This window comes from Phascolarctos cinereus, unplaced genomic scaffold (assembly GCF_003287225.1).
Source record: "Phascolarctos cinereus isolate Bilbo 61053 unplaced genomic scaffold, phaCin_HiC Scaffold_726;HRSCAF=1367, whole genome shotgun sequence".
In the NCBI taxonomy this organism is placed as follows: domain Eukaryota; kingdom Metazoa; phylum Chordata; class Mammalia; order Diprotodontia; family Phascolarctidae; genus Phascolarctos; species Phascolarctos cinereus.
Window position 1 is genome coordinate 152,705,153 of NW_027556098.1, and position 14,123 is coordinate 152,719,275.

Sequence of the window (14,123 nt, forward strand, 5' to 3'; positions counted from 1 at the left end):
GCGAACAGGTCAACAGAATCCTCCCAGACTTTTGCTCTTGTCCCTACCCTTATCACTGTCCCAGGTGCCTGGGGAGAGGAGGGGAGGGAAGAAAGGAGAGATTTCAGCCACACCTCACCCAGAGCAATGAGAGCAAAGATCTGATTTCAGGGAGGGTGGTTCCTTTGCCAAGAGCCAGGTTGTGTCCACAAAACTGAGTGTACATTGTATTTGATCAGGTACTTCATTAATGATTAACAACAGTTGTCCCCCTCCTTCACTGCTCCAGGGAAAGAGAGAAAACCAACTGGATGGGGTTGAGCAGAGGTGGAGTTAGTTTACAGGCATGAGAGGCGGAGACATTCACCGATTGTTGGGGCTGGGTAGCTCTCTTGACCAACCTGACAGGTTGAAAAAGTTCCCTTTCTATTTTCTCTTTCACGGTGATCCATGCACTCCCAGAGCCTTGGCTATTATGTTTCTTCCCATGGCTCTTTTGGGTTGAAGATCTTCAGGATATTTTCCGCTGAGGGCAATCAGCAGGTGAATTAGTTGATAAGGTGAACATTGCAGTGGGATACCTGCACTACCAGCTCTGCTAAGTGAGGAGGAAAGAGATTTAGGGGGGCTGCTCTTGGAGGGAAGAAGGTTTGGTTTTATCAGGAGCTGGTCAGGAACCAGGCTTTCTCTGCTCATGGCTGCCAAGAGAGACTCAGCCTATGACTGCTCCCAGGTGATCGACCACAGCCATGTCCCAGAGTTTGAAGTAGCCATTTGGATCAAGATCACCCTCATCCTTGTCTACTTGATCATCTTTGTGTTGGGTATCCTCGGGAACGGCGTCACCATTCGTGCTACTCAGGTGCTTCAGAGGAAAGGCTACCTGCAGAAGGCAGTGGCAGACCACATGATAAGCTTGGCCTGCTCTGACATCTTGGTCTTCCTCATAGGCATGCCAGTGGAGTTCTACAATGTGATCTGGAACCCTCTGACTACAAGTAGCGATAACTTGTCCTGTAAGTTGCACACTTTTCTCTTTGAAGCCTGCAGCTATGCCACACTCCTCCATGTGCTGACTCTCAGTTTTGAGCGCTATGTGGCTATTTGCCACCCCTTCAGGTACAAGGCAGTCTCAGGGCCCCTTCAGGTAAAGCTGCTGATCTGCTTTGTCTGGGTCACCTCTATTCTGGTGGCACTACCCATCCTTTTTGCCATGGGCATTGAGTACCCTCTGGTCCAGGTGCCTAACCACCGTGGACTCCCTTGCAATCGTTCTTGGACACAGCACCTCGAGCATCCCGAGACCTCCAACATGTCCATTTGCACCAGCCTCTCCAGCCAGTGGACAGTTTTCCAATCCAGCATCTTCGGTGCCTTCATCATCTACTTTGTGGTCTTGCTCTTGGTGGCCTTCATGTGCCGAAACATGATGCGAGTGCTAATGAAAGGGAAGAAGGGCATGCTGGCAGTGAAAGGGCAGCATCGGTTGAGGAAGACAGAGAGTGATGAGAGCAAAGTAGCCAGGAAGCAGACCATAATCTTCTTAGGTGAGTCCCTGTCCCAGAAGGCAGTCATGCACCTTCTTCCTGACTTTTGAGTTTCAGACCTAAATCAGTGAAATGCAGCATCAATTATTTTAAGTCTAATAGCAACTCCTTTGCATAAAGATGGGTTTGGGCTTATTTTGACAGGTTCAGAAGCAAGATTAGGAATTTACCTGATTCTCTTGATTCCTTCCCACCCCCACCATGATTGACTGTGGGAAAAACATTGGGTTGCATACATGGTCAGATGTTATCACTGTGTTAGCTGGTTTTGCTTAATTTTTTTTTCTTGTTATAAAAGAGGATTCTTTCTTTTTTTGAAGGTGATAATGTATATACAGCGAGTTCCAAAAGTCTTAGTGAAGTTGTAAGGTTTAGTAGCTTATGACTACACTAAGACTTTGGGGGATACAGACACACATCTATCTATCTATCTATATCTATATATCTATATATCTATATATATATATGTGTATATATTTACATATATACACATCTATATGCAGAGATGTATATATATACTTACATGTATATATAGATGTGTGTATATATACACATACATACACACACATCTATATGCATATATCTGGAACTAACTCTGTTGTAAAAGCAAAAGGTATCAATATAGCTTTTTTTTTTTTAAGAAGTAGCAAGAAGTAGTAGACAGAGTTGCTCTTAATCCGGAGAGATTTGGGTTCACATTCTGGCTATATATCTCTGGGCAAATGTCTTGAGTTCTCATTGAATGCCCAGGCAACTCCATAAGACAGCAAATTTCAGGCCAGTTGCTAATTTTCATTGATAGAGGGAGTCCCTATATGGATGGCATCATGGTCTGCACCAACAAATAAAAATGCTGGGCTAGAAATGAGGAGATCTAACTTCTCTTGAAGTACTACCACAGCCTTACAGTGTGGAAAAAATAATCTTAAATGTGTAACTTCTCCCAGTTTCGATATTTCCATACATAAAGTAGTATTAAATCTATCTATTGTGTATACCTCAAAAGGATCTAGTGAAGATCACATGAAAAATCGATGTGAAAATGCCTTGAGGCAAAGGGCTATGTAAATGCAAGAGTATCAGTATGTCATTCTAGTACAATATTTCAGTAAAATGTAGGCTTCTGGGGGCAGGGACTACTTTCCTTTTTGTATTGGTATCTGCAGTGACTAACCCAGTAGGAACTTAATAAATGCTTATTGAATTGAATTATGAAGTCCCTCCTTTGCCATGGAGTCTGTTTCCTTGGGTAATTTCTTTTAGTTCTCATTTTTTCTCCTGTGCTCAGAGAACTACCTGAATCAGACATATTCTAGTGAGGGTGCTATTTCCCTGCCACCAGATGCTCTCTCTGCCACCATCTGGAGCCTTCTTCAAAAGGCTGGAGTGCTCTGATATGCCTTCCCTGGGTACTGCTTGGGTGACAGTCGTGGTCTGTCTGCTTCCTTATCGCAGCATCCAAATGCAGCAGTGATTTTTTTTTGAGTAGAACCACAAGGACTGCACAGATTAGTAGAACTTTTTTTGCTTTCAATCCCTGCAGATATCAAATTAAGAGAGGATGAGAGTCTTTGTTTTGCAAACTTCCGTGATTATTCTCAGAATAATCACTTACAGGCCTTCTTCATTCTTTGAAAAGATAAGTTCCGCAGATATAATGTACTATGGAAATCATCATGGTACAGAGAAAAGTGCAGGCCAATGCCCTTCAGAATTGTGGATTTTAATGGAGGTGTATTAGAATCATAGGATCTTGGACCTAGAGTGGGTGAGAGTTCACCTAGTCCAATGCCTTCATTTTACAGAAGAGGGAATTGGGACCCAAAGAGGTTAAGTGACATGCCCAAGGTTACACAGGTAATAAGTAGCAGATGTAAGGTTTGAATCTAGGTCTTCTGACTCCAGATGCATCATTTTTTCCCACTATACCATGCAATCCCTGAAATCAGAAGGTTGCACAGCCTGAAAGGACCTTTAGGGAACATCAGCTTCAGCTTTTGTTGTTGTTTCTCAGCCGTGTCTGACTCTTTGTGACCCCATTTAGGCTTTTCTTGGCAAAGATACTGGAGTAGTTTGCCATTTCCTTCTCCAGATCATTTTTATAGATGAGGAAACTGAGGCAAACAGGATTAAGTGACTTGCCCAAGGTCACACAGCTAGTGTTTGACGTTGGATTTGAACTCAAGAAGATATTTTCCAGACTCCAGGCCCTGCACTCTCTCTACTGTGCCACCTAGCTGCCCCATAACTTTAGTTAGTTTTCTCATTTAAAACAAATGATGGTCTCAAGGCCCAGAACACAGAAGCAAATGGCCTAGGATTCTACAAGTTCAGGATAGAGTCCTACTTGGAACCAGGTTTCCTGATGCCCACTCTAGGGATTTTTGTGTAGGGGAGAAAAAAGAAGCATTTTCAGTAAAGTTTTTTTTTAAATGGAATAATGGTCAGAATGAAGTAATAGGATTGAGAGAGATGTAGTTAGGTTTTCTGCTGTATTTTGCTGGAAGACATCCAAGAATCAAATTGGAAAGATGGTTAGACCTGGAAGGAAATCTTGTATGTCTAAGGTACCTGATTTGTTGATGACTGAAATGTCATCTGGTAGAATGTCATCCCTTTAATTTAAGGGATCATTAGAAAGAAGCTGGGGGATTATGAAATTTCCTAACAAAACAGGGGGAAATTTTATTTTCATACTGAAAAATTGCTGCAAGAAAAATTTTTGATATATAATATTTAAAGGGGAAATTATCACTATCTTAAATTAACACTTTCTCATGCAGCTTCTTTTCATTCTCTGGGGAATACTAGGATTCCAAGTATGGGAAATACTGCTTTAAGCCATTTCTAGTCATTAATTCTTTTGTGTGAATGGAGATCAGATCCTGGGGAGAATAGGTCTTCGCAGGAAATAGGATTAGTGCTAGAAGGACCTTGACGGGCAGCTAGTCCAATTTCTTCATTTACAACAACAGAAACTAAGACACAGAGATTAAGTGACTTTCTCAAGGTCACACAGATTATAAGTAGTGGAATAATCATGATAGGAACTCAGCTCCTCTGACTGTGGATCCAATCTTCTTTCCCTGGAACCCCTCTCCTTTTCTAAAGTATGAAGGCTGAGGGTGAGAATAGTGAGCAGGGAACAGGTGGGAAAGGGGAGGTGGTCAAGACTCACCATTTTGCCTGTGGACTTCCAGGGCCTACAGAATTATTAGAAGGAGTCAGGGGAATCCACATGCACACTAAACATTGCCATTTTTTCATTTAGCTGCAAAATAATTTGTAGCTTTATTCTGTATGATACATAAACATACCTTTAATAGACTGAAAAGCGCATGTATTTTGTACATACATGTATTACTATTTTTAAATTGTGTATTGATGCTGGTGATGAATAAATTACAAATTCATGTAAAATGTATTATTGAATTTGTGATTACTTTTTGGCACCATGTATAGTACCAGTTCATCTACTATCACGTGGAGGAGGGATCTATGAAATTACTTGATCAAAATCACATTCAAGGTTGGAAGCCATTGGCCAGGGCTCCTTACTGAAAAGTCCATAGAAATAATTGAGAATGGTTTCTCTTTAAGTATTATGTTCTAGGGGCCTATGTGTCTTGTCTTCTTATGGAGTCTTCACCCCTCATTAATGATGTTGCCTTGAGGCAAAAAATTAAAAATAAAAATCCCGAAATGCCTGACATAGAATCATAGAATTTACAAAGGAAAGTCAGTCCCCTTAAAGATCATTCAGCCTAGCTGAAAGATCATTCAGCCTAGCTTGTTTTGTTCAGCCTTCTTGACTATCCCCTTCTCTTCACCAATGTAAACCATTGATGGTAATCAGTTTCTTATGTGAGAGGTTCTTTGTGGTATAAGAGACTGATATTTAGTATATGTCCTCTGCAGCTAGCTTTCCAAAGCAATTTGCCATACTCTCTTCCCCACCATGTTGTATTTCAAATAGCTCTCAAAAATATGATTCTCACTAATTAACTTGAGTTAGGAAATAAATTAATGAAGTGAAAAGAAAGAAACCATGCCCTGCATCCATCAGATTAATATAATGCCATTTACTTTGTGGGTTTCATAAAAATGATGCTTTGGGGGCATTTTTAACCCAGAATAAATGAACATATAAATTGTTTACAAATTGCTGAATTTAATGTGGTGGCTTAGTTGTCTTTTTAGTATTTCTTTTAACAGATGGAGTAAATTAAAACAAATATTTGCTCATTTCAAATATATTCTGCATTTAATGTGAAATGTAAATGACGACATGGAGCAAGATGTCTTCGAAGCTCTCTTCAGGCAATAAGAAAACAATTAAAGATTTTCTTTCTCTGGTTGTAAAAAAAAAGCATGATTTCCACATAAAAAATGAAATTCATAAATCTATGCATGATGAGGAAGCCCATGCTGAAAATATTAATTTTTCTTCTTGTGTCTTTCACTGCTGTCTAGTTGAGTTCTGAATTGGAGAATAATGAAAACAAATTGAAAACTGGGAGAGAGTGAGAGCTAGAGTAGTTACTGTTGCTCCTTAGGACCTGGAAAGCAATTTGCAGGAGATAATGCAGAAGTGCAGACTCCTGAAAGTATTAGTGCTTCTACTTGTCTATTGTCAGTGATCTCTGTGAGAATCAATAATAGGCTCACTCTGCTGTTTGGAAAGGTTTCCTAAGTTTGCTTAACAAAGACTAGTGACAGTTTCCCATCAGTAAGGGTTTGCATAACTGGGTTATAATTTCCATCCCTTATGTTGTGGAAGCACCAATTGCCTTGAATATTTCTAACTGGGATGCGAAGGCTAAGGGACTTGGGCCTTATTTTATTTTTAAATTTAAATGATGCCTTTTGCTTTTTAAACCACCACTGACATTTCCTGATATTTTTCTCCATGCCTCCCTCTCCCTTCCCCCACCCAACTCCAGCTTCCTTGTCATAAAGTACAGTTCAGCAAAACCAACAGAAACAGCAACAGCATTGAATAGAATATGTGACATCTGGCATCTGTAGTCCACCCAGCACCACCAAAAGGAGGACACGTGTGTTTAACCATCTGTCTTCTGGAAGCACTATTGGTCATTGCCTTTAATGTGAATTCAGCTGCTGATTAGTGTTGTTTCCATCTATGTTATTTTAGTTATTGTGTATTTTGTTCTGGTTTTTCTTTCTTTGCTCTGCATGAGTTCATACAAGTCTTCCCATGTTCCTCTGAATTCCTCATATTTGTGGTTTCTTATGGTATGGGAAATTTCCATTCTATTCATATATGACAATCTGTTTAATCATTTTACTTTACAATTCAGTTTTTTCTTTTGGCTACCATAAAACATGTTTCTGTGAATATCTTGGTATATATGGGACCTTATCTATTTATGTCTTTGACTTAAGTACTTAGTGGTCAGATCACTGAGTCAGAGAATGAAAAATTTAATCGCTTTTCTCTCATAATTCTAAGTTTGTCAGGATAGTTCCAGGGGTGGGGAGCCTGCAGCCTTAAGGCCACTAGGTCCTTGGGTGAGTTCTTTTTCTTCTGTGAAGTTTGGATTCAGTCAAAGGGCCTCACTTAAGGACCTAGAGGGCCACATGTGGCCTTGAGGCCCCAGGTTCCCCACCCCTGAGTTAGACCAATTCACAAATTGACCTTTCCAATACTGGCTTCTGTTTTTTATTAAATTCTTTCACAATTTGGTAAGTTATGAGGTTAAGCTTGCTTTTTATGGGACAAACTGGAATTTCCAGACCTTCGTGTGGCGGACTTCCAGTCTTCAGTGGGAGTATTTTCACTATAAAAATATGCAGGGATGCATGGCTGCAAGAGTCAGACTTTGCTGATTCACATGGGTTGGAGACAGTCTCAGGATAGCAACTAAATACAGGGTGTTCCAAAGATCTTAAGGCAGATTTAAGCTTATAAAAGCTATAAAACTGCATTTAGACTTTTGGGACACCCTGTATTTTAAAGGAAATGCAGTTTTGTTGCTTTTAAGACCACGTGGTAACTAGAACAAAATCCTCTAATCAGATAAGAAACATTTGTAATGACCTATCAGTTGATTGTAGTAGCAGTAGCAGCAAAACACTTAAAATGTTTGAAGGTGCTTAAAATATTCTTAAGTACTTTAAATACTGGCTGTCCCTACACACATGCTTGTTGATATACTCATTTGTTTGTCAAAACACTTTCTTTACCTGTAGTGCAAAAGAAACTTGTCATTGGAGTACAAATTTAGACCTTGAAGGGATCATAGAGATTATTGAGTCCACAATATTCACATTTTATTGAAGAGGAAACTGAGGCCCAGAGAGGGTAAGTGACTTACTAGGGGTTGCAGAGCCAGTTAGTGTCTGACTCAGGCTTTGAACCCTACTGTATCCTGCCTCCAAGTCTAGTCATCTACCGGTTACTAGTCCAGGCTGCCTCTCATTACCAATAACTTTGATGGAATCACATTAAATTCCAAATGAGTTGGTGTGAATAAATAAATCATTCCCATACACATATGTTCCTCTCAAATGTGGGGATATTCAAGACACTGTGTATCTTGACCCAAGTTATCCAGATTATCACCTTTGTTTCCCCAGCCCCTTAGGATTCTGTCTATTCAAGTAAACAATGTTGCCCTTTCAGTATTTCATGTTTACTTTTCTAGGAATCATTTCTCAGTCATAAATTGCTTGATTCCTCTGATCAAAGTGGCAGACAAATGTACTAATACTGCTTTTGTTTGTAACCAACCTGTCTCTAGGATTTCATTTCTCAGCAGGAGTCATACATATCTCTCTTGGAAGGGACAATTTGAAGCCCAGTCCTCCAGTCATTAGCAAACCTGGCCTTCTAGCTTAGTGTGCCTCCCAAGTGATACTTTGTCTCATGAATACTACCTGCCATGAAGGAATAAGGCAGTAGAGCCATAAGAAGAACAATTTTTTAAATGGCGATAAATCTTCATTCACTTTTCTCTCTTTACCTGTATACTATAATTTGCTAAGTCCTGTCAACTGTGTGACCTTGGACAAGTCACTTAACCGCAGGATCTCAATTTTCTCATCTATTGAATATGGTCAGTGGACTAAATGATCTGTAATGTCTCTTCCAGATCTAGATATGATGATCCTGCAATTCTCCCTTGGCCATGTCTCTTGCATCGGTCCCCTCCTCTCTATTCGTATGGTTACCACCCCCATTTATCCCCTTATTCCTACTCACTTGGATTATTGGGACAATCTCTCTGGCTTGTCTCTCTGCTCCTACTTTCTTCCTTCCAATCTATCTTTCACCTAGCTTATCCACTTCTCTTTGGCCTCCGTGAATTTACACATATCCAGAAAAAGCCTGTATAATCTAATGACATAAGACTTCAGAGCTGAAAGTATGTGAGATCACTAGGCCCGGCCCTTTCACTTTATAGAAGAGGAAATCACGGCTCAGAGTGGTGAAATAAGTTGCCCGAGGTAGGTATTAGCCACAAAAGGTTCTAAAATCCAGGACTTTGGACTCTTGGGCTAGTGTTTTTTTTACTATAACCTCCTTCCCTCCATACTCTCATCTACCGAAATAGTTTTTTTCTTTAAGAACCAGGATCTTGTACCACATGAAATTTCCCCAAGATAAAAGTGATTTCTACCTTCTCATCTTTCTTATAAAAACTCTGTTAAGTCTGGAGCCCCTTTCCCTTTAAGGTTCCATTTGACCTCGAATTGATGGTTATTTGAGTGTGTATTGTTACCCTATTGGACTCTAAGGTCCTCCAGAACAAGGACTTTGTTGTTTTTCATGTCTGTGTTCCCAACACTCAGTACAGTATCTTCTACACACTTGGTGTTCAATAAATGTTTGAATTGAATTTGCTAGTTTAGAGCCTGTGATCTTCATGGGTATATTACGAAACTAACTGTCAAGCATGTAAAGATACACACAGTATTACTGTACAGATCAAATGACAAAACATATGGGAAAACACCTTAAAATTTTTGTTACTCTACATGCGGGAGGGATTTAAGAATATGGAAATGCTACTTTTCCAATACACAGTCTTGCCATTTTTATATGAGATCTCGTGTGTTCCAAAGCAGAATTGCCTGCCTTCTCTGAAGCTTTTTGAAGCCTTCCATGATTTCCTCCTCCTCCCTGTCCCCTCCTCCCTGCCTCCCCTGGAAAGTAGGCACTCAGAGGAGGTAGGGTGTAAAGAACATCAGATTTGCAGTCAAAGGACGTGGGCTGTCCTACTCACCTCTGTATTACCACTGGCAAGTCACTTTGACTTTCTGGCACTGATTTCCTCATCTGTATAATAATGGATGATTTCTGAGGTCCTTTCCAAGACTAATTCTGTCCATTAACAGTTGTCAGTTTCATCTAGTTTATTTAGTTTTAAAGACTAGGATTCCCTATCTCACCCAGAATGAAAGTACAGGGGCTATTACTTGGACCTAATCCCAGTCTGATCAGCTTTGACCTGCTCTATTTTTGACCTCATCCATTTCACTTCTTTTTAGGCAAGCCTGGGGTCCCCTCATTTTAGCGGGGGTGACTTGGAGAGAGATTATCACATTAGTGCTGAATTTAGTGCCTAATTAATGCCTAATCAGCCTACTGCTGCTCAGAACTCCTGAGCTGAAAAGAGGTACCACCTTCAGCTTCTATGGCCCTATACTTTTCCAGTATTATAGTTTAGCAATGGACTTCCTGTCTGATTGTTTAGTGTGTGTCTGTTTTACAACTTTTTAGCTTGGTTGCAAGTTCTATGGTGTTTGAGACATATCTTGTGCTTCTTTTGTATACTTTATCTGCCCACAATGCCTTGCACAGAGGAGGTACTCATTAAATGCTTGTTGATTAAGAGTTATTCAATCTCAAATCAGCTTATTTGGATAATTTTTAGAAAAGACTTAAGGAGAGCAGGAGATTTGCTGTGCTCAGGGTTTCTGGCAAACCACCTTTATGATTTGTTTCATACCCCCTTTTTCCAATGCTGATCAGGGACTTTAGAATAATGATAATTATAACAATTACTGAAAATCTACTTTAAGATTCATGAAGCAGCTATCCTCTAGCAATGCTGTAAGGGAGGAAACGTGAGTAGTAGTATTCTTATTTTATAGATGAGGAAACTAGAGCTCTGAGAGATATCCATTATTTGTCCATGATCACATAGCCAGTTATTGTCTGAAGTAGGATTTCAATCCAGATCTCCTGAATCCAAGTCCTCTGCTCTATCCACTACCCCATACTGCCTCCTAGGCTTTTATCTTCACAATGCTTCATGCATGGTAAACTTCTAAAAGATTTTTTATTTTAAATTTTAATTGATAAATATTTATTTCTTCTTACTCTTCCCCACTTTCCATGGAGGGGGGGTTTGGGAATAAACCACAATAACTAAAAAACATGCATAATCAAATAAAATCATCAAACAAAATTCTCCTATTGACTATCTCCAAAAATATATCTCATTCTACATCATGAGTCCATCAAAATTTGTTTTGTTTCTTAATTAATTCTTCCATCCTCAATCATGTAATCAGCAGAACAGATGTCCCTCCCCTCTTCCCTCTCTTTTGGAACATTCTCCTCTGATTTTTCCTCTTGGCTTGAAGAATATCAGTTTTGACTATGCTGGTGTTCAGGTAAGGGTAAAGGAGGGAGGAGAAATTTATTTTCCAGGTTCCTCCTTCCCTTTTGTCTCAGTTTTCTGCCCACCAGCTAAACTCAGACCTCTGCAGGGTGAAGGTCAGTAGCTAGCTCTGGCAATATCGTTAGCAGCTCCATACTCGCTCTCTTCCCATCCGATTCCTGCAGGTTTGGTTTAAGGTAGGCATGAGAAGGGGATCTTCCCTCACTCCATTTTTTGTCTCGCCTATAGTAGCTTAGAGTGTGAGCTCCTTGAGAGCTGTCTTGTTGTTGCTGTTGTTCAGTTGTGTCTGACTCTTTGGGATCCCATTTGGGGTTTTCTTGGCAAAGATGCTAGAGTGGTTTGCCATTGCCTTCTCCAGCTCCTTTTACAGACAAGGAAACTGAGGCAAACAAGGTTCAGTGATTTGCCCAGAATCAAACAGCTAGTAAGTGTCTGAGGCCAGATTTGAACTCAGGAATATGAGTCTTCTTGCATTCTATACACTGTGCCTCCTACCTGTCCTTGATGTCTTTTTACCTTTCTTTTTATTCCCAGCATTTTAGCATAGTGCCGGGAACAGATAAGCACTTAATAAATGTTTATTGATTGACTGACAGTAGAAACTTAATAAACATTTGTTGAGATGAATGAATCCATGGAAGAAAGGAAGTCTAACTCAAAACACGCTTAGCATTAGAGGGCAATGACTCATTTTCCCTTGGGCAGACAATGAGGAAGAATTTTGCCACTTCACAGAGACTGAGCTCATAGAAATTGCTTAGTTTTAACTCCAAGATGAACTTTCCTTGCAGATGATCTAAGTCCTTTGAAGCCTTTTAGAGGAGTAAGACAATAGGAGGGAAAACTGCCTTTTAAAAATCTGCCTTGAGCAAATCAGTGCTCTGATCACTGGTTCCTGAAGAGTAACATCGACCATATGTGCCTAGCAGAAGTCACCATCATATGTACCTGGCAGAAATCACCATGAATTGAAAATGATTAGGACTGTGTTTAACAAGCCTTGTTAAACTGCATTTAACAAGGTGCTAAGACTGAAAGGATTTAAAAAATATTTCTTCACAGGCTCTGTCATCATTTACTAACAAGCAAATCCTTTACCTTTATAACATTCTAGGCTGAATCATATTTAAGTGGCTGGAACCTGTAAAAAACATCACTTGTAGAAAGCTTCAAAGGATCCCCCTACACTTCAGTTTTTAGCATGTTTTTCAACCTCCATTCCAGGAAATAATGACAGAGCAAATTCTGTGATCATATTCTAATTAATTATTTGTTTTTTAATTACTATTTATTTTTCTCCTTTATTAGATTGTCTGCTCCTTGGGGGCAGGAATCATGCCACTTTTTAAAATATAGTTTTTCAATACCAAGTGACATACTGCTAAAATTTTATAAGCCCTCAATAATGAAATGGGAAATAATGAAACCAGCATTTATTAAGCACCTATTATGTACCAGACACCATACCACTTTACAGATATCTCATTTGATCCTCACAGCAACCTGGGGAAATATAATGCTATTATTACTCCCATTTTACAATTCAGGAAACTGAGACATATGGAGGTTAAGTGACTTGCCTAGATTACACTGCTTAAGTAAGTATAGGAGGCTGGATTTGAATGCAGGTCTTCTGAATTTGGAGGCACTCTACTTTTCACCTGTTGTCCTGCCTGATTTCAACTCTGGGGAACAAGCTACTTCTCTCAGGATAATCTCACCACTTCTAGACTCTCCATCATCCTGCTAACTCAAGCCCACTTGGATCCCACCCGCCTCCGCCTTCTTTGCCCTCTGATTGGAGGCCTAGAAGGTGGAGTAGCAAACTCCTCCTAATAACTTCCTTGATGGAGGGTAGAAACTTGACTCTCTCAGCTTATTCCACATCGTATCAACTGTCCTGTCTGCTTTCAACTCCATAGAACAAGAAGCCCCCACACCAAGTACCCCCTAGTGTTCTCTTTTCCCTTCCCTAGTTTTCCTGCCTCCTTTTCTGTGTTATCTTCCCCTATAAATTATAAGTTCTTTGAGGGTAAGGACTATCTTTGTTTTTATTAATTATATCCCAGAGCTTAGCACAGTGTGTGGCATGTTATAGGTGCTTAATAAATGTTTATTGGATTGGATTGGATGAGGTCTTCCTGACCCCAGGTCTAGTGCTCTATCCACTGTGCCATCTAGCTGCCTCAATAGTTCCTTAATTCTACTTGTTCTCTAAGGGCTACCTGGAGTTCTATATTTTCTCTGAAGCCTTTCCCAACCATTTCAGTCCAATATGATCTTTTCATTCTCTATATCTATGTGCTGTCAAATCACCGTCCCATCCCTTCAGCATTAAACTTTTTGAAAAGTTATCTGCATAGAATGCCTCTATTTACTTGTCATCTACTCAGTCTTCAATCTTTTATTTTCTTGAGTTTATATAGCTATCTTTTGCCTTTACTTTAGCTACATTTACCAGTATAACTTCTCCCCCACCACTGAGAGAATCATCCCTTGTAACACAGAATAAAAAAGAAAGAAAATGTTCAGCAAAACTAGCACATTGAAGAAATCTGAAGTTATATTTGATGTTTGACACTCTTAGTGCCCCACTTCTTTGAAGAAAGGAGGGAGGTACTTTCTCATGTTTTTTTCTTTGGTGCCAGGTATGATTGGTACACTTTTGTAGCACTCAGTTTTCATTGTTGCTTGTTGTTGTTCTTTCTATTTACTTTGTCATTGTCATTGTTATGTAGTTTTTTCTGCCTCTACTTATTTCAATTGGTGTCATTTTGTGTGTCTATTCATGTCTCTCTGTATTCAGCATTCTTGTTTCTCATAGCACAGTGACATTTCATTACATTCATGTAACACAGCTTGTTTAGTCATTCCCTGATGGATGGTCATTTACTTTATTTCCAGCTGTTTTCTGCTACAGAACAGAGAAACTCTACATATTTTG

At 39.7% G+C, this 14,123-nt stretch overlaps 1 protein-coding gene across 1 annotated transcript in view; it reads left to right on the plus strand.

Moving 5' to 3' along the window:
* The first annotated feature begins 366 nt into the window (after window positions 1-366).
* Window positions 367-14,123, plus strand: part of GPR39 (G protein-coupled receptor 39) — a 258,592-nt gene continuing 244,835 nt past the window's right edge. The window contains exon 1 of the mRNA XM_021009476.2: window positions 367-1,526. Coding sequence (XP_020865135.1) covers window positions 674-1,526 — 853 coding nt within the window. The 5' untranslated portion in view covers window positions 367-673. The remainder of the gene's footprint in view (window positions 1,527-14,123) is intronic.